The sequence below is a fragment of the Tasmannia lanceolata genome, unplaced genomic scaffold (genome assembly GCF_043159265.1).
Source record: "Tasmannia lanceolata isolate RefF3 unplaced genomic scaffold, GAP_Taslan_0.1 ptg000008l, whole genome shotgun sequence".
NCBI lineage: Eukaryota > Viridiplantae > Streptophyta > Magnoliopsida > Canellales > Winteraceae > Tasmannia > Tasmannia lanceolata.
Window position 1 is genome coordinate 23,553,916 of NW_027518685.1, and position 26,142 is coordinate 23,580,057.

At 37.2% G+C, this 26,142-nt stretch overlaps 1 protein-coding gene across 13 annotated transcripts in view; it reads left to right on the plus strand.

Moving 5' to 3' along the window:
* The first annotated feature begins 1,299 nt into the window (after positions 1–1,299).
* The window catches only part of LOC143884876 (uncharacterized), a 30,963-nt gene continuing 6,120 nt past the window's right edge, over positions 1,300–26,142 (plus strand). Inside the window, exons 1-20 of one of the 13 annotated variants that reach the window (XM_077388708.1) lie at positions 1,302–1,477; positions 1,606–1,667; positions 3,790–4,055; positions 4,163–4,244; positions 4,566–4,643; positions 4,936–4,995; positions 5,090–5,194; positions 5,771–5,881; positions 6,166–6,207; positions 9,472–9,585; positions 9,678–9,868; positions 13,234–13,358; positions 13,434–13,549; positions 13,712–13,754; positions 13,859–13,950; positions 17,325–17,373; positions 18,696–18,766; positions 21,932–22,048; positions 22,211–22,299; positions 25,868–25,913. In XM_077388708.1, coding sequence (XP_077244823.1) covers positions 3,979–4,055; positions 4,163–4,244; positions 4,566–4,643; positions 4,936–4,995; positions 5,090–5,194; positions 5,771–5,881; positions 6,166–6,207; positions 9,472–9,585; positions 9,678–9,868; positions 13,234–13,358; positions 13,434–13,549; positions 13,712–13,754; positions 13,859–13,950; positions 17,325–17,373; positions 18,696–18,766; positions 21,932–22,048; positions 22,211–22,299; positions 25,868–25,913 — 1,608 coding nt within the window. In that variant the 5' untranslated portion in view covers positions 1,302–1,477; positions 1,606–1,667; positions 3,790–3,978. Of the gene's footprint in view, positions 1,478–1,605; positions 1,668–3,789; positions 4,056–4,162; positions 4,245–4,505; positions 4,644–4,935; positions 4,996–5,089; positions 5,195–5,770; positions 5,882–6,165; positions 6,208–9,471; positions 9,586–9,677; positions 9,869–13,233; positions 13,359–13,433; positions 13,550–13,711; positions 13,755–13,858; positions 13,951–17,324; positions 17,374–18,695; positions 18,767–21,931; positions 22,049–22,210; positions 22,300–25,867; positions 25,914–26,142 lie in introns of those variants that run through there. The other 12 variants (XM_077388709.1, XM_077388714.1, XM_077388707.1 and 9 more) reach the window with 12 other exon arrangements.

A 26,142-nucleotide genomic window follows, 5' to 3' on the forward strand; every position in this document is an offset into this window, starting at 1 on the left:
TCATTTGTGGATAATTTGGGCCATGCCACAAACAAACCATCCTTTTTAAATAGCATTGGTTATGCTAATCCTTTGATCACCACCTTCTATTTTCTAACCATTTATTTAAAGAGTGCAAATTAAAGGGTTAATATCATTTGACTGCTCATGATACTTAATTTAGAGGGGGACTCCCTTAACGTAATCATATGGCTAGATGGATCGCACACTCCCCCTTAGAGATTCCTAGAGAGGTTAGACAAGAGTCACTAGAGAGGGCCACTCGGTAATCATGTGGCTCGTTGGATCGCACACTCCCCCTTAGAGATTCCTAGAGAGGTTAGACAAGAGACACTAGAGAGGGCCACTCGGTTCGATTTCATCATACTTGGAGGTTCGCAAATAGGGAGGCGGATGGACACTGTCCTGAAGTCATTTTACCTTACTTTTGTCCCCATTATTTTTTTATCCGAGACAATCTTATCCCTCATAGGTGAGATCCCCCGGTGTCATCTAAAATTCCAGTTGCTCCCATTCTCTAGTTTAAAGAGTTAAGCTAGGGTCGATTAGTAGGGACACCTAGCGCCACTGTAATGTACGTGGAAATCAGGCCCATTGAATTCTTCTGACATCAAGTACATCAGCCCCACTTTAGTCATTGTTACAGAGGCTTTGGGTGTCCTTGGTAATCCAAAAGGGCGGATATGATCATCATCCAACGACCCGACTAGTCCACTACAGCTGTAGTGGGTCCCACCATTTGACGGAAGCTGCTTGGGTTCTCTAATATCCCGACTAGTCCACTACAGCTGTAGTGGGTCGCACCATTTGACGGAAGCTGCTTGGGTTCCCTAATATCCATGAAATTATCCCAAGGGTGATAATATTTTCACTCCCCCTGCAGTACTTGCACACCCCTCTTATAACATGAATTGACGTGCTGCATTACGTGCACACTCCCTTATAACCTGATTTGAAGTGAAAGTGGGCTACTTTATGTCAAATCAGGTTATAAGAGGGGTGTGCAAGTACTGCAGAGGGAGTGAAAATATCATCACCCTTATCCTAAACATGAATAAATAATGTGTATTTTTTGTGGTTGAGCGTGGAAGGTCAAAACCTACGTATAAGTTAACAATCAACGACAAAAAAATGCACATTATTGATATCTTTTGCATGCATGATTAGCGGAATCCTAGCCCCACCGTAGACCCAAAACAAAAAGTCTGTCAAAGAACGGTTTGGATCAACCGAGGTGGGTCCTACTACAAGGCCAGGGCTTATATTTCGTTCTCGTGTTCTTGAAATTGTTATTGCCACCTACGTTTCGGTACCCATCTCTTAAATTAAGACCATTTTCATTGACTCATACAAATCTTCGAAAGCTCTATCGACCCTTTTGACTTGTCAAAGACTCAAAAATGGATTCCTTTTCCCCCATTTTCTTTCATCCATACCACAAATCCCTCCACTTTCCGACCACTGATCTCCCAACCAGGTAAAACTTTTTCCCTTCAACATTCCAAAATCCTGCAAAAAATTCCGTCCTATTCATGCTCTATCCTCGAAAATTTTATTTCTCCTTTCTCTCCACTCATGATTTTTTCATTCTGTTTTTATTTCTAGGGTTTATTTTCCTTCATTTGATGGATGCTCTTCTTCTTTCTGAATTGTTTCGGAAAATTCAGGTTATTATTTCATACATCTCTGAAAATTCGTGGCTGAAATAACCTAATGTAATGGTTTATAGACTATGTACGAATATGCAATATTTTAGTGTAGAGATCCCTATCTAAGACTTAAATACTGACATTTCCATGTGTAGAAGAGAGATGATTTGTTACAAAGATTGTTTTATATAACACTAGGTTTCTTATTGAATAGGATGGACCCCACTGTGACCACTACTTTTGTTTCGCATGTATATTCATTTTTTTTTTTCGTTTCCATGAAATGTGCTAATGATGTTTCATGCTGTCTCCAGTGCTTGGGAATGGATTAATAGAATATAAAAGCATGATAGATTGATGTGTTTAAAGGAAGCATGATTCTTCCCTGGGAGCCTTCGATTCTTCCATGGGAGCCTTCGATTCCCGTTTCGATTCCCGATCTGGCAACCACTTTAAGCAATGCCAGTATCAGAATTAACTATTCAAGACATGTTAATTGTGCACTATGAAAAAAATAGAGGTTAGAACTGTGTTATCAGGTCTACAACATAAATGGAAATATGCAACTTATTACTTCATCTATAGAGTGAGCTGAATCGAGACATAATAAAAAAAGAATAAATGAAATGAGAAGATCTGTCCATTAATGGTTTGATTTTCTAAATGTGCACTTAATCCAATCCCATCATACACCCACATGGAAAAGCTGCATGGCTTTAAATGTAGCATACATGTAATCACTTGACTATCCTTCTAGATTAGTCAACTTGGGTGAGTTAATCTGTAGCTGAGCAGACATGATTTTAACATTTTCATGTTTTCATACACAAGTGTACCTAGAGGAACTTGTAAATGAACCAGGAGATGAAAGCTATGATCATTAGTAGAAGACAGGGGGTCCCTTCAACATCCTTTGGTTTGTATCTCCTTAAATTACACTGAAACAGAACCTAACTACATTCTGTAGCATTTCTCTCATCTTTTCTTGGTCAATGCTAGGTCCCAGGAGTTTTTTTTTTTTTTTTTTTTTCATATTCACGGATTTGATCGTGTCATTTCTATGTTTATTTTGTTGGATTTTGGATGTGGTCAGGCGATATATCAATCACCTCTCACTCGACTAACCTTCTGGCTTAGTCGGCTTAGGTAAGATAATCTGGAGCTGAGCAGACATGAATTTAACAATTTTCATGTACAAGTATGCCAAGTGGAACTTTTAAATGAATTAGGAGTTGAATGCTATCCTCAAAAAGGAGAATTGGAAATTTTCTAATAGGAGATAATAGTGTTTTCCCCTGGAGATAGAAAATTCGTCCACTGGGTTTCTTCAATTTTCAAATTCTTCCTCGGCTAGTTAAAAGAATGAAATTGTCTGATATCATGTTGATACTAGGCGGTATAGATATCATTTTGGTAGAAGTTGATCGTTGAAATGATAATCGATATGACAAACGTAAAAGCTATTGATTCTTTTTAAAATCTGAGTCTTTAAAAGAGAATGTGGTCTGAAATTCTTATGCGTAAATTGAGCTATCAATCCCTTATCCATAACTGGACAGAAGTACAAGGTATCAATTCCTTATGCATAACCTGAGATCGGAGAAGGAAGAGATAAGAGGGCCCTATGGAGAATGTGGTCAGAAACCCATAACAGAGCCCGACCATAATGACCGAATTGATTCTCTTCATGCATAAGGACAATAGATTACCTAGTAGAATTTTTTTTTAATTAAATCATCACAAACCTGCTCATCAGTGGAAGATAGGGGATCTCATTATACTGAAATTGAACCTAACCACATTCTCTAGCATTTGTCTCTCATCTTCTCTTGTTCATTGCGAGGGCTGAGGGGTATTGTTTCATATTCATGGATTTGATTGTGTCATTTCTATGAGCATTTTGTTTGGGTTTGGATGTGGTTAGGTAATATACCAATCACCTCTTTGTTCTTGCTAATTATACTTTTACAATTATGAGTGAAACATCATTGCAGTAATAACCATTTATTTTGTATGTTCAATTCATTGAAAATGTGTTCATCATCCTTAACCTTTTTTGTTCGTTTTGTACATTGTACTTTATAATACCAGTTTAACTAGGTTCTCCTCAAATCTAATGGTTGAAATTATTGTCTGGTAGGCTCTACCTAGTTACAACATTTGGGAGCGATTTGAATCTTCTCATGATTAAGTTGCCAGCTAAATTGTTCCTAGGAATTTTGTTCTGGGAAAACTCAAGACAAATGCACGATCTTTTTAACGGCGGGCTGGAATATTCTCAGGTGGTTATGCAGAATTTGTCTTCAAGCAAACCGACACCGCCAATATAATGCCATCTGCTACAAGCTCTATGCGCAGAAATAGTGATGATGGGGTTCAGTCTCCAACTTCTAATTATTTATATAGGTAATACTCAAATCAGGCCTTTAGGTATTTCACGCAAATTTATGCCTTATATTCGCATGTGGTTTGTGATTTTGAAGTATTAAGTGGAACACCATTATTTTCTCTAGGAATCACACTGAAAGGAACTATGGTCCTAGAGATTTAAGAGGAGATGAATACTTAAATTATTTTCTGGATCGGGAATCTGGGGTAATTGATCTTCACACTTGTATCCAGGATTTATGCTTTACACTAATATTTAATGAGTGCTGCTATGGAGACCAAGAGTGGAACCAAATAATTCCCTACATGCCACATGGCATGGGAAGGGTAGATTTGCCATTTCAAGGTATAAAAAGCCAAAAATCAAGGAACAAGATTGCTAACGTGCGAATAGGCTATTTGTTCGGTTCCACTCTAGGTCCCCTACTCGGTTACCATATCATTATTCATATTTTATCCTTTAATCAGCAGCAAGCTCATACAAAAGCTTGGATTGGGTTACGGTCTTTCATTTGAGTTTATGGCCAGGAGCTTTTCACACGAGCCAAGACACAAAAAGAGGAGATCCTGCTACTTCGCGAACAAATTACTGATGCCTACAGTAAGGTATGAAGTTCACTGGATCTATTCACTGACACTCATAACCATGGTTTTAAATTTCGGCCGAAGTACCGAAATTCCGGTTTTCGGCCAGGACCAAAATTTAAACCGGAACCGGAATTTAAAAATTTCGGCTGAAATTATAAGATTTTCACCGAAATTGCCACAGAAATTTCGTTTTCGGGTGAGGCCGAAACCAAAACCGAAATTTCAATCCTTGCTCATAATGCTTTTGGCAGAGATGGTCAAATGTCTGCTTCTCACTTGCATGGAATAATGTGCTATTTTTGGCTTTTAGGAGCTGGAGTTACTGAATGAGAAACATGCTCTGGAAAGGAAATTTTCTGATTTACGAATGGTATGTATACATCTTGGAAAATCTTCATATATGTAAAAAAAATTGTGGCTTCACATATGAGGAGTTCGTAAATAAATATTATTTTAAGCAACAGGCACTTGATGAGAAGCAGAATGAAGCCACAACTTTGGCCCTAAAGGAACTGACTCAGAGAAAAGGTTACCTCGAGGAGAATTTAAAATTGGCAAATGACTTAAAGGTAATATATTGCTTTGTAACCCTAGGGTTCTTAATCTAAAAGATCTATGCATTTCAGGCTCCAGCTTATACATAGATGTCTGGATCTCCTTTATGGTCAATGAAGTCTTGTCAATATGTAGCCTATATGTACTTACAACTCTTTTTGAACCAATCAATCAGAAATCAATCATAATGGGGAGCATTCCAAAAATGATAATAACCAAGACAAATAATCAGTATTAGCATCAAATTATTGAAAATTATGAATTCTTGAATACATGTTGGAGGAGATAGGAACTGTGCGTAGTGGATAATTGATGCAATGACAATTATGCACCAAGTGATGAACTGATGAACATATTAAGCTCCTTTTTAGAGAATGTCGGTGTTGCAAGTGCTTGAAAAATGAAACAATTTTCACTGAAGCCAACATATAAAAGACCAATAGGCTTAAATGACGATTTTTCTACTAAATCAGACATATAAATAACATACAGATTAACAAAAATGCTGCAAAAGTCAAGTTGGATGAGAGGGATGCTATAAATAACATACAGATGGACATGTGCCTAATGATAATTTTATTGTTCTCCAGGCTGTAGAGGATGAGAGGCATATCTTTACCTCATCAATGCTCAGCTTGTTGGCTGAGTATGGTAAACGGCCACGTGCAATAAATGCTTCTGCTATTTCCAGTGGTGCAAAGGTATCAATTCATAAATTAAGCTTTGCTGTTAGTTATTAACTCCCTGAGTGTGCTCATTTTTCTACATTCAGATGCCTTTGATCTGGTATTTATATTTGAAACTCATGTTGGTATATACATTTTTTAGTCTTTAAAATGTTGTTTTTTGTGTCATTCTTTTGAAATTTGAATTTCAGTAGGGAATAGATTGAAAGATCTTGATTCCATGGTACCTGGTCTAGTTATTGAGGAAGACATTAATTTTTGAATCAAATCTAACTTTCAGTTTTATTAATTGTTATCAGATTTTATATCAACAATTGCAATGGAAGATTAGAAGTTCTCATGTAAGTGTCCTCTCCGGTAATTACATGTTATCATTCTTCTCCCTAAGTTACCTGAAAAGAAATAGAACGAATTTTCCCATGTAAACTTACTCCCTAGTCACTCATTCTTGAGTGTAATAGACGTTCATATGTACTTAGGCACATGCTTATTTCCATACATGGCACAAGTCAAAAGTCAAACACTTGGTCTCTTTGTCTGTGCCCTCCTTATGTCAAGAGGTCTTCAGTTTTATGACCACATAATATTTATGCATTTGGAAAGCTTCATTTCTTATTACTATTACTCACAATATCCTATAGTTAGGATTTTTTCTTCCGTGAAATTAAAATGTAAATGACACTGAGGCTTTTTGTATCTTCCTTTGGTCCTTGATTGTTCCGTGTGTTTGTTAGAATAATTTGCAATTTATCATCATGTAAGGAATTTAAAAGTAATTTTTTTGGCTGTAAGAATTCTTTCTATTGTAGATCTTAAGAAACCACTTATGGTCACATGCAGTGGCTCATAGTATCTTTTCTAACTAAGGAGTTAAAGTATTTATATTAATAATTACCGCATGTGAGCATGCTAGCCAATGAAAATCTCCTGTGCATGGGCTCCCAAGAACGCTAGGCTTTTTGTATCTTCCTCCTGTACTTGATTGTTCCATTTGTCTATTAGAATAATTTGCAATTGTTCATCCAATACAACACTTCCACTGCATCCACCTTGTTTTCGCTTGCCGCCTGAACCCTTCACATCCTATGCAACCCTTCCCATTACCTATCAGCTCTTCCTCATTGCACCTTTACCTTGATTTCTCCTACTTCCTCGCTTGTTGCAAAATGCCTTTTTGTCCATCCTTGGGATTTATTTTGCAGAGGGCTTATATTCCACTTTTTCAAAGGCACTTATACTAGACTATATTCCATGTAACTTATTTCCCTCTTTTCAAAGGCACTTATAACTTATCCTTGATGAATTTATTACCCTATGTGTTTTTTTTTTGAAATGGTATTACCCTATGTGTACTCACTGTCTTCCATTGGAATCTAGCCATTAGAGATCACCTTCTAATCATGAGCCCATCTTTCATGATACATCCCTAGATTTCTAAGAAGATGACTAACTACTATCAATGGATTTCTGGCATACCTCATCATGGGGCAATCATTCTTCACTGCCAATGCTTATTAACGTTTTGCTACGAAGGATGGTTGATGCAGGGAAGATAATTTCCCACAAATATAATATTCAATGCCAGTAAAATTTCCCTCTCTTCCACCAATATCTTCCTATTAAATCCTCTGTAAAGTCCAATGATTTAGTCACAAACATTAAAATAATATAAAATCTCAGAATGAATTCTTGATGATTACAGTAAAATTAAAAGAAATAGAAGACAAGGATGTTAATAATTATTTTATCATTCAAAAAAAAGAAAAGAAAAAGAAGACAAGGACGTGCAACTCCCTTCACTGTGATCTTAAAATGCCCAACTTATAGAAGTAAAGTATAAAAATGCAAGATAAGTATCCCTAAAATAATAGAAAATACCTCTTAAACTTCACAATATCCGCTAACCCCTCTCTTTTCAAGCCAGTGGATAGATATCAACAGTGCTTTGAAAATCTTACGATTTACGATTCAAATCTTACGTTTCAAATCAAATTTTATGGATTTTGATTTGAATACCATGATTGAATTTTAATTTGTATTAATCTTGCGATTTCGGATCGAATCTTATGATTTGATATTAAATCGTACGATTTTTGAGATTTATCCTAATTAAGTTTTGTATAAAAGAAAATAAGACTTTCTTTTGAAAGACCACTTTTTCCTTCTGCGTTAGAAGAATGCTTCGAAAACCCTCCTGTGAGAATGAAAAAACAAAAACAGAGGAGAGGTTCTTCTATCCATGTTTATCTCAATTTTGAAGTCTAAATGACCCTTGCTAAAATATGTTAAGCATTGTATATCATCACTTTAAAAATTACGAATATCGATAGATACTGATTTGTCATAACTTGAACCCCAAGTAATAACTTAATTAAGTGAAGATTTGTCACACTTAATTGCTAGTACCCAATCAATAAGAATATTGTATAAGGATGTCCCATATTTCAATGTGGGAAAAAGATTGGTAGTACATGCTAGTCAGAAGTGAGATGGGTCCTCTGTGAAATGATAAGGAACCCCCTGTATTGGTATTGGTCCCAACTATTGCATCAAATGCGAGTATAGTTGTTGCAAGAAGAGTGGCAAATGGGAGTATAGTTGTTGCAACAAGAGTGCACTACAAAAGTCGACCTCTTCTAATAGTATAATTCAACATATTTCAATTGTACTCAAGTTGATTATAGTGCACTTTAAATAAGGCCCTAAGTTGCACACTTAATTAGCGATAAACAACTAATATTGTTCCCTTGTGCAGCATTGTTATATGCATAAGTTGCATCTAGGGATCCCAACATGGATGCTTGTCACTCCCATTTCCAAAATTTTAAAAAAAAAAAAAGGATGCTCGTCACTCAACCTACATTCCATATATGAAGATTCTTCTGCATTTGACTCATCAAAAAACTTTTGTCTTGAGTTGCTAAAATTTGGTAACTGTCACTAACTCTCACTTAAACCTTTTAAAAAAAAAAAAGGTAACAGGATAACTTTATTAAGATATCAAAATAGGGGGACAAGATGTCCCACAACATACAACCCATTACAGACTGCCATCACAGACAGTAGAATACACCGAAATGGTTTAAAAATCACTATAATATCTCATCCGTAAAGGGATAAACAATCCTTGGCTCTGATAAATGGACACCCTCTTTGGCCAAAGCATCCACAGTTGAGTTTGCGGATCGGCGCTTATGATTAAGCTGAGGATGCAAGACCCGTATTAAGTTTCCCTTAAACCTTTCTAAGTTGCTATTTTTTTAAAAATCACATCATTCAATTGATATTGATTGATATAAATGCATAGTGTTTTTGTCCACAAGTGATTATATATTATTGGGATGTGGAAAATTGTAAGAATTGATATTTAACCATCTAAGCAGTCTGGTATGTATGCGTTATATATTTCTTTACCAATTGGATGAGAAGCTTATCTTAATTAAATAAATCTTTAAATCCTTTATTTGAATTGACGCATTTGAATGTGCTATCTCTGCTGGACTTGAACTTTAAAAGGTTGAGGTGATTTCTTGCCAAATTCTTGGTTTCGCACAAACGGTAGTCAAAAGAAGCTTTAGAATAAAATTGATTTGCTTTTACTACAGGACAGCATTATAGATATGAACGATCAACTGGGAAATCAACTTGGGGGCATATCCCTTAGTAAAGACCATCAGCCTTCAAGTGCCTTGAAAAGTCAACCTCCTCAGCCATCCATGGTATTATTGGACATGATTTAATGCTATTAATTTATAATATGCTTATATCCATTAGCTTAATTTTATAAAAAAATAAATTGTCCTTTGTGTAGGCCTCCCATGCCTTCGAATTTTATCCCCATCACTCTCCGCATGAACAGCGTTTGGAATCAACCTTTAGCTTGCCAAGATTTGTTCAAGACTATAATCCAATGGATAAAGAAGTAAATAATTTGCTAGGTGTTGAGACGTCCCATCCATTTACTAAAGAAAATCTCAGGGAGTTGTCGTCCACTGCTCACAAGTTAGTATTCTAGTCATCTTTTAATTGTTGTCTGCCCTCAATTTGATTTGTTTATAAATGTTATCTTTTTTGGAAACTATTTGTCTGTACCACACCTTATCATTCCGAAACAAACTATCTCTCTTTTCTATCATGCATATTATGGCTAGAATACAAATGCATGATTGGTGTCACATGCCCCCATGAAAACACCTGAGGGTAGGAGAGCGATAAGGCACATTGATGCGATGTCTTGGGAGCTCCTCGTCTTCACGGAAGCAAGCTCGTTGAAGCGTGGATTGATTCTTGGTGTTTCATGTCAATGTGACTCTAGTAGAAGCTTCTGGGAAGTTGGAGTACTTTGGCTAGGAGGATGGGAAGTGAGTGAGGAATAAAGAAAATTAAAAACACAGAAGAAAAAAAAAGAAAAATTAAATAGAAGAAGAGTGAAGGATCTAGATAGAAAGCAATAAGAGGAGAATCGGTTTCTTTCCTTTTCTTCTCTATTCTCCGTACACCAAAATATTCGCCTACCTCTATCCTTGGGTTTCTTTATTTCAGATTCCCTTCCCCACCCCCCACCCCTCCTTCCTTTCCTTGCATTTGTCGCATAGAGAAATGGAATTGCTTGCTCCTTCATAATTCGTTGCCTATTTCTTCTATTTGAGAGCAAGGAGGATATGCCTCACTTTCATTCCACACAGATTATCTCGTCCCATTTATATATCTGGTCACATCCCATCCCATCCTTCCCCAAAGCGCACACACTGATACGCATTGATCCTTATCGATGTGGTGAGGAAGGGGACTTAGCCAAATGACCTATAAATAATCACTGAAAACAGTGTGGCTCTCAAGAATTGACTCTAACCCTATAAGATCATTTTCCCATGAAAGATTTCGCTAGTCTTATGTATTTATTTGGAATATAAGTTAGTTCCACACCACATGGTTATGTACACACTAAACAAAAATATGTTGTAAATCTATTGACTTAAGCCTGCCACTCATGAAATGATAGTAGGTATGTTGCTTGAACTCAATGCCAAGCTGTTCACTAGTACAAGAGATCCAATTTTTTTAATTCAACTATGTTTTGACAAGACTATTGGAGAACTAATATACCTGATTATTAGATTATGGAAAAGGTGATAGTTAGATAAATTGAGTTTAATTAGCTTTCACAAAGTCCTTTTTTCAAATGGCTCAAAACCTCACACGTATAGTCGTACTATCTCAGCAGGTTTACTGTTTTCTTCGTCAAACCTTGTCTTTTTCATCTACTTTGACTATGATTTGTCTGTATCACCAACTGATTGAAAATCTTGCTCATTTACGGTACAGAAGTTGAGTATAGAGAAGTTCTACTACATGTAGCAAGATAGTGTGACTCCAATTAAATTAACGTGACTCGTCTTTTTATGAAATGCGGGATTCGTTACAACATTAATGATAAAACTTTCAGATAAAGAGGAGTAGGTGAATTAATGTGTTGCCCAACTGATTGAAAATCTTGCTCATTTGCTCATTAATGTTGTAACGAATCCCGCATTTCATAAAAAGACGAGTCACGTTAATTTAATTGGAGAAAAACTAAAAGCAACAGCCACCTTGAAACATGTTTTCTCTTTCCTTCAAAATCTGTAGTCTATGAACTGGTGGCATGTAAATTACCAGAAAGTGGTACCATAAATGAGGAGAGAAACCTTTGATCCTAGATAGCCCTAATTCGGTGATGTGATCCAGCCATGAGAGTTTCTGTTTTTAGGATAATTTCTATTTTTTGTCCTGTTTTTATTTTTTGGACCAGTTTTTATTTTTTGCATGTTGCTATCCTAGATGTAGGGGCTGTTCACATCAGCTAGGGTCTACACCTCATCTATTGACTTGTCAACCTTTTACCCCTTACCCATGCCATGACCCACATGTACCCACTTAAGTCACTAGGTGGCTTTGTTTTCTCATTGGTGGCCTCATAGGGCAGCTAGGGTCTACACCTCTCTCTCTCTCTCCATAGCTGTCGGGGAGCACGGCCCCTAGGCTGCATCCAAAGGCCATCTCTCCTTCCTGCCCCCTTAAGATCACTCCCATACTGATTTGTCTCCTTTTTCCCCTCCACAACAGTCAGATTTGCTGTTCCCTCTTATATTACTGCTGTATTTCAGCTAGTTACAGAAGATCCCGTCCTTATGTCCCCCTTCTTTTCAGTCTCTTTGCTGTCCTCATCTCCCTTGCTGCCCCTTCTGTCACTCCATTTTTATCACCTTTTCTCATCATTATACGAGGCACCGGTGGCTGGTATGGTTCCTGGACGGATTGAGGCTACTATCTCTCCAACTCCTCTTGGGTTATCCTACACTTCGGGATTCAAAGCCGAGGCACGCACGATCGGGTGAGATCAGTCCTACTTGCTTCATCTGCCTTATTGACACTCATACTGCTGCAGTGCTGCCTTTTCCCTTTTGAATAGACCTCCCCCTACGCATATCCTTATTGTGATTAACCTACCCTAGTTTAGTTTCTTCTGGGTTATTTTTTTATCTTTTCACATTGTGGACAGATTGGTCCTATTATTTTATCTCATTTATTGATCTGATTCCCTTTGGCATGACTATGTGTTTGCAAACTATACTTGTGCAAATTTAACCTATTAATGAATTAACTCAAAAACTTTAAATCTTTGCAAACCCTAGCTGCTAGTTGATTAATTTTTAGATGTTTAAACCTGTTTATGGAATGAATGTGTGGCTTTAATTGAAAGTGTAGACACTTTATGCTCCAAAAGTTCTATAAAAGACCCCGCGAGCCCTAATTTATGTAATGAATGTGCAGCTTTAATCCGAAAGTTCTCTAAAAGAACCCACGAGTGCTAGGTTTGCACCATGATACAAAAAGGAAAAAAATGTTCATGATAATGTTTATTATGGTGTGTGGAGGTCTTGGAGTGAACATTGCCTGCTGGTTAGAACATGAAAATTATCACGGAAAATGGAGTGAATGTGGAGTGGAAACAAGATGTTGTGGAAACAAAAAGAAGAAAGTATGGAGTTAAGCAAGGTTAATTAGGCAATTGCAGTGCTTACAACAAACTCTACAGTGCATATTTTAGGTTTTTGGATTTAAAGGAATAAGCATCTTGTGAGCATGAAAACGAGTATTTTCTTTATAATGGTCATTTTCTTCATCTTAGAAACATTATGAGGGGTTATGTATTAATTAATTTACCGTTACAAGGGATTAAACATGGTATAAGCAAAAATCAGGTCTATACATTTGGATTTGGATCTTGGAGCATGTCTTATTATTCCAAATATATGCAATTCTAGTTATTGACTGATACTGGGAACATAAAATTCTTGTTAACGTAGTATTCCGTGTCTTCACAGAGAGGTTGAAGGCCCTACTGGATTCAATTTGGAGGGTAGGCTTGGCAAGACTGAAAATGTTACCAACGATATGCACTTTCAAACGGCTAGTATGCATGAAGAACATGCATCTTCTGCCATAGAAGGTAATTATGTATTTATGTGGTAATGCGTGAATGAGTTCTCACCTGGAAATAGATTGACTTATTTGTTTCTGGTAGGAGAAGGCCTCTTGCCAGGTATAGAAGGGTTCCAAATCATTGGTGATGCCAAACCAGGAAATACCCTACAAGCATGTGGCTATCCCATTCATGGGACTTCTCTTTGTATCTTTCAGGTATTTGATTTCCCCACGTGTTGCCTTGACCACTAGTGGAATCAGGTCTTTTCATTTTAAGTAATTTCAGTTGGTATTTTGTGTAAAAGTGTTTTTTTTCCCATGAGTTATGATGAAATGAATGTTTTGTTTTGTGTGAATGACACGGGATCGTGTATCTAGTGGGTCCATCATCTTCAGAATGGCACTAGACAGTACATTGAGGGTATGCATTGAAATGAACGGTCATCGATCAGATTTATATTGATAATGTTTTGAGAGCACATGTTAATTAAATTTTTTTTTACTTTTGTCCATTTTCTGAACCAGGAGCCACCAATCCAAATTATGTAGTAACTGCTGATGATGTCAATAAACTTATTGCTGTTGAGTGTATACCGATGGATGACGGCGGGCATCAGGTTTTTCACTAGCTCCATATGCAAGTACTTTGGTGGCTACTAGTTGCTTCCTTCTAATATTTTCTTTGATTTTATTATTATCTTTATTCAACACCAGCTGAAATATATTGGAGTTATGGAGCCTTATATCACTCAATATATTTTTGCATGTTCACGTATTGGACTTTGGAAATGGCAGAAACCTAGCTTAGGCGGTATTTGGTCAGTCCATGCTTGCCAATGTCTTCTCGTATTTTTATGATGCAGCCATTCTTCCACTTTACTTGTAATTGATCTGTTAGAATATGTGGGATCTCATAGTCATATTGTGTTGAATTCACACCATTGGATCATCATGGGGCTAGATTAGGCAAGTGGGTTGAATGGAGTAACCTAGCTAGAATAGGTAGCTAGCATAAATTACCAATTAGGCTAATCTTAGTAGGTAGGTTTTCTAGAATTATCTCTTGCCTTGTTATGTTTATCTCTTTCTATGTTTAACCCTTTTGACTGTTCTATATAATCACTCATTAGGGCTAATTGTATTGTATCAAAGTTTAGTGAAATATTCTCTAAATTTATCATGGTATCATCGCTTATCAATCGAACCTCGGACTGACTACAACATCAGAGATCTCATTCTCCGGCGGACAGCCGATCTAACCATGGTTGTCCGCCCGGCAAGTAATCCTAGTTTTTTTTCTTTTTTTTTTTTTCTATGAGCATAGCAATTTTATTCATTCTCAACCATTGACCATTGTTGCCTCGCTCGCTGTTTCCTACCAGATCTGCCCAGTCCTCATTGATCCCACTACTACAAATCCAAACCTAAAACTTGTCAACGAGCATCTCCCTCATGCTATTTTTTTTTTCTAGACCTTGAATCCACTGTCATCAATGAAGCAGGAGGGATTTTCCATGTGATTTTCATTTGAACTACTCAGTCACCGTAATTCGTTTCATCTCATGTGATTTTCCATGTCATCATGTGCATCCAATTGATGTTCTTTGCTATCCAATCCAATGTGAGTTTTATTCATTGCGATGTTATCTGCCTTTTATTCATTGCCATCTTGTGCATCCATTTGAGTATAAAAGGGAAAAAGAAAAGAAAAGCAGCAGTGATAAATAGTTGTTGAGGCACCCTCTCATCATCTTTTCTAAATACTCATGTCCAAGAGTTCCAAGAGTTGATAAGTGCACTCCTATCTTTTCATTGTTTTGAAATTCCAAGATGATGGCACCCCAAGATGATGGCACTGTTCCATTTTAAGAGTTCTCACGTTTTAGAATCTCCTTTGCACCCTTACATCTTGTCCCCAAATTTGATATTCTCACCCTCTGAATAAAAATTCACAAGTCTAATAATGTCACGCCCTTTTCAATATAGCCGCTAATTGCCGTCCATCTCTTCGTTTTTTTTCTCATCTTTGTTGCCCATTCTGGCATTGGTCCATCATAGCCGATTTCTTGCCCATTCCGGCATTGGTCCAGGACCCTTTTGTTGCCCATTCCGGCATTGGTCCATAGTGACCCTTTTGTTGCCCATTTCGGCAAAGGTCCATAAATGACCCTTTTGTTGCCCATTCCTGCATTGGTCTACAATGGCCCTTTTGTTGCCCATTCCGGCATTGGTCCATAGTGACCCATTATCATGATCTTATCTTTTTATCCATTCATATCACCCTTCAGTAAAGAGTAGGGACTTCACATAATCTATGTTGAAGGAAACAAAGTGTGCATTCAAACTGTTTCTTGATAAAATATTGAATTTAGGGAAATCTTCCACCATGTCCATTTTAGAGTTTACTTTCAACTAAATCAATCATTTACTGTTTATTTTTATTCACATAATCGTGAATCGCCATTTTTGGTGATGGCGATCCGGGTCGCAAAAGAACCATGTTTGGGATCGTGTGACCCCGGATCGTGGGCCGGAAGGTGGGATGGGGACCCTGGTAACATTGAGCTAGATTCCTACTTTTTATCCCCCTCTCCCATCATTTTCTAGCACATCTTGTTCAATACAACAAGGATGTTGTTCTTGGAGTAGTTCTTGTGTCTCCTTGCTTGAAGACACATGCAAGACGTTATCCCTTACAAAAAGACCAAAAAAATAAGAAAAGACTCAAGATCTGTAAGTTTCCTTTCAGATCTGTATTTTCTTGTCATATTGCAATTCAATTACTGCTGGAATTTCAATTTTTGAGAGGGAAAAAAAACAAGAAAAGATCAGATCTAGCTCAGATCTGATCCGAATTCACCAAACCAGTCCAAACTAGTTTCATTACTGCGCCTAAAAGGTCTGATCTCCAAGATCGTCGTAGAAAACTTCTGAATCCGCTGCATCGGAATCCGTCAAAACAAGAGCCTAAAAGCAGCCAAACTGCTGGAGTAAAAATATGTCACCATAGCACTCTGATGTTGGCAAGGGGGCCCTCACATAGTCAGATGCATCTCAAAATTTCCAATCCATGTCATTTTACATGCTGATAATTATGGTGGATTTTCTAGAATTTAGGAGATCATTAACTGAAATTTGAAAGACACCCTTTTAGGAAAGGAAGGTCCAGTCAGCACCATTTCATCTGGAAAGAAGTTTGCAGACAAAAGAGATTCTATATCTGATTCCGAGGATTTTGGTTGGATTTAGACTTCTATTTTCACGGGTTACAAGTTGATAGGATGACTTTTCCATGGATTATCAACATTCGTAGTGGACGACTTCCATGTAGTGGAGTTTTCTTTCAGCTTTGCTGTTTTCAGTACTTTCTACATTACCTTCTATGTATTTGTTCCCTAGTTTGTCAATGTGCCCTCTTTTTCTTCTTAGTGTGATTGATATTGGTGTGCTGAAACACTTCCAGTTTGAAAATTTTGACCCAGAAATTTCTACATCTGAACTTTTTGTCCTATTTATACTTGGACTTTCAAATCTTGATGTAGGATTTTTTTCCTGGGAATATATATATCATCGATTACCGTGTTTTGAACTTTCTCGAAGATGATGTTGTTTCACTGATTTACAATGTTCTAAACTCTTCTCATAAACTGTCTGATTACTGGTTTGTTTTTCCTACTCAGTCTTACTCTTTATTGTTCAGACGAAGTTTTGATCTGAAATTTAAACAAAAAATTTCAGCCGTGTAATTTTTCATGGGTTTAATAGTGAGGTTGTGACTGTAAATCTATTATACGCTCATTTGCATCTGCCTTCCTGCATATTGGTTTCCATGTTTGATTTTATGTTACTTGTTTCATATTTCATATTTGTCATTGGAAACATTTATACATAAGCTACTCTAATTTCATAATGTTTATTTCAAATGCAGTGCAAGTGCTTTATTTTCTACTAATCACACACATCTAATGCTAATATGTTCACTTTTTTGTAGGGGGAATTGGTGAGGATTTTTGCAAACAATCAGGAGAAAATAGCATGTGGTATGTCGTTTACATTGAAAGTTATTTTTTTCTGTCTAGTCTCTCACACACACACACACACACACACGTGCAAACCAAAATCGATGCAGGACCCACATGAATGGATGATCTAAGCTGTTCATTTTTTATGCCCAATGTGTAGGCTGTCCTCTCAAAAAGGGGGCCATTATGATCCTAACCCTTCATTTGTGATCCCCATTTTTGGACGGTATTGTATAGAGAAATTCCACAGTTTGAAGGGTTTGAATCATCCTATGGTCCTCATATTTGGCGGGCAGCCTATCTATGGCGGGGACCGAAAACTGAATGGTTTAGACTTTAGACCATCCATTCATGTGAGCCGTACTTGGATTTGAGCTACCTTGCGTGTGCACCATATACAAACCCATTATATTTGTATATGTACTCCATCTATTCTCCTACAAAAAGTCTTTCAAGTGACGTTGTCAAGTTTTCTGGAAATGATTCTTCTTTAGCCTTGTTCCATGTCACTAATTTTGAAAAGCTATACAGTATGCTACGGCTGCAACACACTTAAGCATTTGGCATTTTTTTCAGAGAAGTTCACTTACAGTAAACTAAAATTGAATGAATTGTTGAATTACTCATTCAGATATCCTATCATTGTAATCGCAATGGGTAGTGCCTTTAATATATGGTGTCTAATCAGTGTTTATCAACCAACTATTCTTTTGAAAGCTAATTATCCCCATTGACTTCAGATATGACCATGATGTGATAGATTTATAAACTTATTTGTTCCTATGCTCACAATTGAATTCAGTACCTAAAAACCAAAATGCATACACTTTCACATATTTCACCTAGTTTTGGCTGTCAAGTCTTTCTAATATGAATGGTTCTTCTTTCTTTTGCATTGGTGACTATGTTTGCATCACAAATCAATCTGTATATAATAGGACCGTTTAAATTATTTTACAGGCTTAAATATACTTTAACTATCTTTTGAATGGGCCTTTTTTTTACTCTTTACATGGGAAATGATATCCACACTCCATTGTTTTGATAACGGTACTCATTTTTTACACTTTTTTTTTTTTTTGGCTATTGATAGCTTTTTGCCAATTGTAACTTCTTTTAACATGTAATTAAATGTGTAAAATGAAGAGAAGAATTCCATTAATAAAACAAGTGAGAGCAGATATCATTTCCTTTTCATATACTTCTGAAATAACTGTGAGTACACACTTCTGGTATATACTTGTTGCCCTCCCCAGACCCCGCAATGGCAGGAGCCTCGTGCACTGGGGTGCCTTTTTTTTTTATACTTCTGGTATAACTGTGAGTACACACTTATGCAGATCCAGATATGCAGCACGAGATTGAAACCCATTTCTCTGCAGGCCGAGCTACATTTAATGTCCTACTTCTGGTAGGTTTTGGTTTAGTTTTAACTCTTGCTTATTTTACAATCTGAATATTTTATTTTCCTTTTCCTATTTTCTGTATGGCTTCAACATCATCCAACAATTATTTAAAATGCTAGCATTAGTTAAACTGCTACATGGTGGCAGGGAATTCGTTGTAGGTAAAAATATAATGGATCCCACATAGTTTTATGATCCAAACTATTCATTTGCTGGACCACGATTTAGATAAGCCTTGCCCCAAAAATTATCTCCTTGATGTGATCCTAGGAGGAGAAATAGAAGAAAGAGGGGGAAAGAGAAGAAGAGGAGGAAGAGAAGAAGAATAGATGAAGGGAAAGAGAAGAGTCGAGGAGAAAGTGGTGAAGAAAGGAGAAAGAGTGAAGGAAGAAGAAGAACAGAAAGGGAAGAAGAGGAGAAATAGTGGAGAATCTGTATTCTCAATTCATCAGAGTTCCAAAATCTCTAATACATGAGGGCCTTATATATGCAATTGAATAAAATTCCATAGAAATAAATGAAAATCCCTAGCTCTGAATAAGATGGAAAATAAAATCCCTATAACTAAAACATGAAAATAAAAATCCTAGAAACTAAATAAAATGAAAATAAATTCCTAAAAGTCCTAATGGGCACATATGCCGCTTATGGGGCCTACAATATGTATCATTCTCCCCTTATTGAAAAGAACTCGCCTCGAGTTCTAGTCCACCTGGATCAAATATGTGAATGACCCACTCTTGCAGTCAGTGTAGAAGGTCGTCAAAGTCACCTTTGATATGGGCCATCAAAAGCGGTCCATCCCGGGTAAGTGCGACAGACTGGAAAGTGGCAACCCGGCTGAGGCCAATCATAGACTATAAATGGTCACTCGTGGTAAACGCATAAAAGATCTCGGCCGAGTCAAATGTAAAATCCATATGCAACACCATATCCACATGAACAACGTCTACCAAAATCTCCTCTGTAACAGTGGGACCATCTACAGCATTGGTATCCTCATGCACAATGCTCCTCTGCTAAGGGAGAGTTAGAGGATCATCTACACTAGTAGACGCCCTCCCGGTCGGCCCTAATATGATGTTATGAAGGAGAGCTCGCGGCGATTCTATTCTGTTAAGGAAGGGCGCCAACAATTGAATCCTTCTTCCTGGCCATGATTCCCAAATAAGCAAAACCTCACTGGATCGAGGCTCATTGCTATGGGGACTGCATGGCCTCTGTATCTGCAATCTCTATAATAGGATCAGACTCAGTATGCTCAGCAATTGGATCATTAGTGTCAGCCTCATTGCTAAGAACATTCGGCCCATCACTAGCATCATCTGCTTCTGGCATGTCATGGGGGTCAGTAATATCGGTCGTGGCATCTTCCTCCCCTTCTTGAGATGTAGCCTCATCAACAGGGAAAGAAGGAGACATGTAGGCTAAGCATGAATTCCTAGTAGTCGTAGCCTCCTTGGGAGCCTTAAGCTCAAGATGCATATTAATGCGATTCAAGGTTACTTTAATATTAGCTACCATGTTTGAGTGCTGATCCAAGTAGCTTGAGTGTGTTGTTCCCAGGCTCTTCGAGATTATACTTGTCTTTGCCTCTGATGATATCGATAAGCCGTTCGAGCATAGACCTTCGCGAACTCATCACGACCATCTTCCCATCGACTAAAATGAGGCAAGCCTATGTCACCGTGATCTAGCAAGAAGTGTCTCCATTTTGACTTGGCGTCTCTACATACTGCATCCTTGACTCGACGAATGGTCATTTGATGATCATAACCATAGTACATATGGTATGTATCAAGAGCCTTGATCCATTGTAGACACTCAATCCCGCAATCTCCATAGGGGTAGTAGCAGGCATCGTAACCGTAGAAATATGGAACCCATGGCCCCGGATGGAATCTGTGGAAAATCAGCCGTTAGATCTGTCCGTGGTGCTGAAAGGAACAAAATGCCTTCCACAGATCTCAAATCGGGCTCCCGGATGATCTGGATCAACGATCAGACCAAAATCGACTACTTGATGCTCTCACTATGGACGGCAGAGAATAGACTGGGTATACTCGTCACGTCATTATGAACAACTCTTGTGTTGACGACAAGGCCACATTTCGAGCAGAAATGGCCCATGTGAAGAGAGAGAAAGTGTAGAGAGAGAGAGAGAGAGAGAGAGAGAGAGAGAGAGAGAAGAGTAGAAAGAGAGGGTATAATAGAGAAAGAGGGGATATAGAGCGAGGAGAGAACGAGACCAAGAGATGAGAAAGAAGGAAAATGAGAGAGAGAGAGAGTAAAGAGAGTGGGTGAATCGAGAAGAGAGAACTATTACTGTTTCAAGGACCATATTACCCTGTGGGGGCGTGCTAGACCTATTATTTTTTATTACTGGTTTTTGTATTTGTGAGTATCTAGGTGTAGTTTATAATTTTTATCTTTGTTTCTTGTAAGATCTTTAATTGGTTTTAACCTATGGGCTTCATTTTCTGTGGAATACAAAAGCATTTTTCTCTCTCTTGCTTTTCTCTTGTTTCCGTCCGTACAATACATACTAAAGTTGGATATAGTTATATGATATGAAAGTGCATATGCATACTGTATAAATATTTTTAATATAAAAAAAAAAACTAGTTTTAAAGCTGAAGGTGTAAATATATTAGATAGTGCTCCCTACCTAAACAGACAATGTTTTTGTTTGGTTGTGTACACTAATTTTAATACTACACTTTAATTCTAAAGAGTAGAGACTACTATTTTAAATATATTAATATTTGATTTATATACTCTCTTTTTTAAAGATCTATTTGATTTATATACTGACACTTCCTAATATGATTTTTACTCCAATTCTTTGCTCTCACCTGTTACTCTCCAAAGTTGCTAAAGTTATTTTATTTGCTGACCATTTTCATTTAAAAATATGATCATTTATACTATCTATCCTGCTTTTGCATATGTGACCTCTTGGTATTCTATGTATGATATCTTAACAAAATTTATCATATCCAACCTTTTATTTTTATTGTAAAGTCTGTTAGAAGAAAAAAAATTCACCTTCTTCATGAAATTTTTCTAAAGGATTCATTTAGCCGACCCCAACTAGTTTGGGACAAAGGCTTTGTTGAGTTGAGTTGAGTATTCTGTTAGAAAATTGTTTAACATCACATGTTCAACAGATGGATTCTTTTGAGGGCTGGGAACCAACACGTCTGATTTTGAAACAATCCAGCTACCAAATTCAGAGCAAAAATATGGATGTGCTAATTGAAGAGAAATATTCACCTGACCTATCTGTATGTTGTTCTCTACTTGCGATGTTCCTTTCATACTGTCTTTAAGAAGACATTTTCAGATTTGGTTAGATTTGCAAACTGGTAATTTTTAAGTTGGTAATTCTTATGTTGCTTAGGACTTAAAAATTCATGACATGATTTTCTTCTTGGTTGATCTTGCAGATCAAAATTCCAAGCGGGCTCTCAACACAGTTTGTTTTAACATGTTCTGATGGCACTTCTCACCCCTTTAGCACAAACAATGACGTTCGGTAATATATGTCAATCATATTCACCAGTTATTTGTAGCTACTAACTTTAATATTCTACCTTTTTCTTTCCTGTAATTGTATATCTTTTAGTATAAAACATAACAAATGAAGAGAAAACTCCTTAGAACCCCTTCTGATTAACTTGAAGCCTTTTTATTTATTTATTATTATTATTTTTTTGGAGGGGGGGAGTCGGTAAGTTGGGATCGGACCTGCGACCTCAAGGTTGAGAAACAAAGCCTCAACCATTGAGCGACAGGCCCTACCCCATAACTTAGGAGTCTTTTCTGCTTGAACTTGACACTTTACTTTGGTATAGCTAGCTCTGATGAACAGACCGTTATTTGCCTTCTTAGGAAAGGAATGTTTTGAGATACTACTTTACCAAACAAAGGATGGATTAAAGGGCAGGATATAACATATATGCCCTAACTACTGCTTAAGAACTCCCTAACTCGACCATCGACTTGCCCAAGGCAAATCAATTTTACCTTGGCTGAGTGATGGTCCGAGTTTGAGTGTTGTCCTATTGATGCAGATGTGGATGTAGGAGCAATCTAAGATCTGGCTCTCAAATCATGAAATCAAAGATTAATACAAGAATTCAAGAAGGTGTTGTTTCTCTACTTTTATTCAAAACAAGGTGTATAAACCCAATATTCATCTAAAAAATTCCCAAAACCCGCCTATGTGCTTGTTTTTATAGTAGCAGCACTTACATATAGCTAAAATCCTTAACCGACACAAGTTCTCCTCAAAAAGAAAGAAAACATAAAGAAAATATGCCAAAAATTACATCCATAACTTCTTGCGGCCTCTGACCTGTCAAACCCTCGATCAATTGCCAATTTCATCGATCGATGCGAAGACCCAACGATCGATGGATTGGATCATTGATTGACACCAAAACCCCTCAATCAATGGAATGGATCATCAATTGATGGGACTCACTCCCAGCTTTGGTAAATCAAGGTTTTTCCTCCAACCCTTAATGAGTTTCTTCTTGGGTTGATCATGTGTGTCCATATATTCCTATGTTATCTTATCTACATCATTCTTCTAGGGTTGGAGAGAACTCAACCTCGATAAGTTTGCAATGTCGAGAGTTTGTAGGCAGCAAATTTATAGTATAAGTTTGCAATGCCTATTATGCCCAACTATATCATGTAATTTTTTTTGCTGTTTTTCCATTTTATTTTTAATAAAGTGCAATCTTTCTTCAATAAAATCTTAAGGTCTAGGGCATACTTTAGGAGGCATTAAAGGATAATTTTTTGTATCTGCTATAAAATCTAATAATTCCAAAGCCCACCTATGACTGAAAAAAATTGGGTTTATCACTATTTGTTGCCAAAATGGTCTCCTATTCAATTAAAAAGATGCATGTTGTTGGAGATAAAATCTAATAATTCCAAAGCCCACCTATGACTGAAAAAAATTGGGTTTATCACTATTTGTTGCCAAAATGGTCTGCTATTCAATTAAAAAGATGCATTTTGTTGGAGATAATGTGGCTAAGCGTAGAGATTAACCAACAACAAAATAATTCCCATCAGGTGAATATGCTATAAACATTAGCTCCTAAAACTTCAAATTTGGTTCCTATTCTGTGCTAGATTTCCATTTTAATGCAAACTTTGTACTGAAATAAAATTAATATTTTCTGTCATTGACAGAAAATATTTCCATTAATGTTTTCTGTGTTAGTCAATGGGTCACCAAAAGGTTTTTTTCAAGTCTTCCAGAGGTTTTAGACAAAGTGATCCCCTCTTTCCTTTCCCCTTTATGTTGGTAGCAGAAACTTTAAGTAGATTATTGGAAAAAGGAAAGCAAGAAGGTCTTATCAGGGGATTTAAAGTGGGTGTGGGTTAGTTAGAGATCTCTCATTTGCAATTTGCAGATGATGATACTTTATTGCTCAGTTCCTCGGATCTTATCAAAGTGGTGAATCTTAAAGCGATAATTAGGTGCTACGAAATGATTACATGTCAAAGAACTAATTTCCATAAATCTAAAGTGTTTGGCATTAACATATCAGATGAGAAACTAATGGGGTTGGCAGGTATAATGGGGTGCTCGGTGGACTCTTTACCCTCTACTTATCTTGGGCTATCGCTGGGGGTAGGCAAACGAAAGAAGGAAAGCTGGGAACCTATTGTTGACAGAGTGGCGAAGTGGCTTGAAACTTGGAAGAGGAATATGATGTCAAAGTGGGGTAAAATTACCTTGCTTAACGTGGTGTTGGCGAACATCCCAATTTATCATTTATCGGTCTTCAAATGTCCAATGAGCATCATTTTAAGAATTGAAAAGATTCAAAGGCGGTTCCTATGGGGAGGGGGCAAATGATAAAAAATGAATCCCTTTGGTAAGTTGGGAGGAAATATGCAAACTCATTAAGGCGGGGGCCTTGGTATTAGGCGCATTAAGGAGACTAACCAAGCTAGGTAAGTGGCTATGGAGATATGGAGAGGAGGGCCATAACTTGTGGGCGAAAGTTATTGCGAGCAAATATGGGTCTTGTAATGGTCATTAGGACATGGAAGATAAATTCAGAAAACCAGGGAGGAACTATTTGGAGGGATGTGATGTGATGTGATCGGAAGGTGTTAAATTCAAAGTTTATGCCGGGGGTAAAGAGTCAGATTTTTGTCGGACAAGGGGTGCACAGAAGATCCAAAGATTTATTTCCACAACTGTTTCTGTTAGCATTGGACAAAGGAGGTTATGGTTAAAGATTGCTTCAGCAGGTTAGACTTCAGTGTGGTGTGGTCTCTAGCTTTCAGAAGAAACTTTTTTGATACGGAGCCGGAGGCAGTAGGGAGATTTCTTCAGACTTTGGAAAAGTGTTACATCAAGTTAGATGGGGAAGATAAAAGAATTTGGGTCTGGAACACATATGGGGATTTCTCGATAAAATCTTTCTATCACCATCTCCTACCTTGCCTTGGTACGTCTAAAGTAGCCAAAGTGTGGGACATTTCGGCGCTGCCAAGGGTATGTCTATTTGGTTGGACGGCGATTCTTGAGAGAATTCTGACCATCAACTTCCTTAGACAGTAGAATATGTGGTTCATCGATTATTGTGCTCAATGTCATAAGGCGGACAGCAAATGGAGAGGCGAACAAGCTTGCTAGAGAGGGGGTACATAGGGATAGAGTGGAGCTTTTCGATTTTCTCCCTCCATAACTACTATCGTCTGTCTTCATTTCTTCTGTATTTTTTCGGCTCTATTTGCCCTTCCCTTGCATCCTTCGGGACCTTCTCGGTCTTCGATTTTTCAATGAATTTATCGTTACCATTAAAAAAAAATATTTCCTCTCATTGAATATCTCAGGTCTATTATGCTTGAACATTACAGATAATATATTAGGCAGACTTTTATGGTCGCTAACATGATAGGCAGACCTTTATTTCTACATTTCCACTGCTTTCTCCTTCATGAGCATCAAGTGAATATGTACCATGTTGTTGGAATCTGGTATTATTTCTGAACGCAAACTCTTGAAACACTTAAAAGAAGTTTTTATATGATGTCTAATATTATTCACTTTTTTTATTTTGTAGAATGCGTGATACTCTTGTGTTGACCATGAGAATCTTCCAAAGCAAGGTATTTCTCCTTTATTTTGTTATAATATCATTTTTATTGGAAAATTTATGATGCAAACGATCTTGTGTACTTGCATACATTTTTTTTTTGAAAATTGACAATTTCATTAATACTATGGAGATTACATTGGGGACCAAGGGTCCATACTTGCATTACATAGGATCAATTAAAGGTGGCCAGGAGCATACTCCTGGGCCAGTGAACACCAAAAGAAGTGATCTTCTGGGTC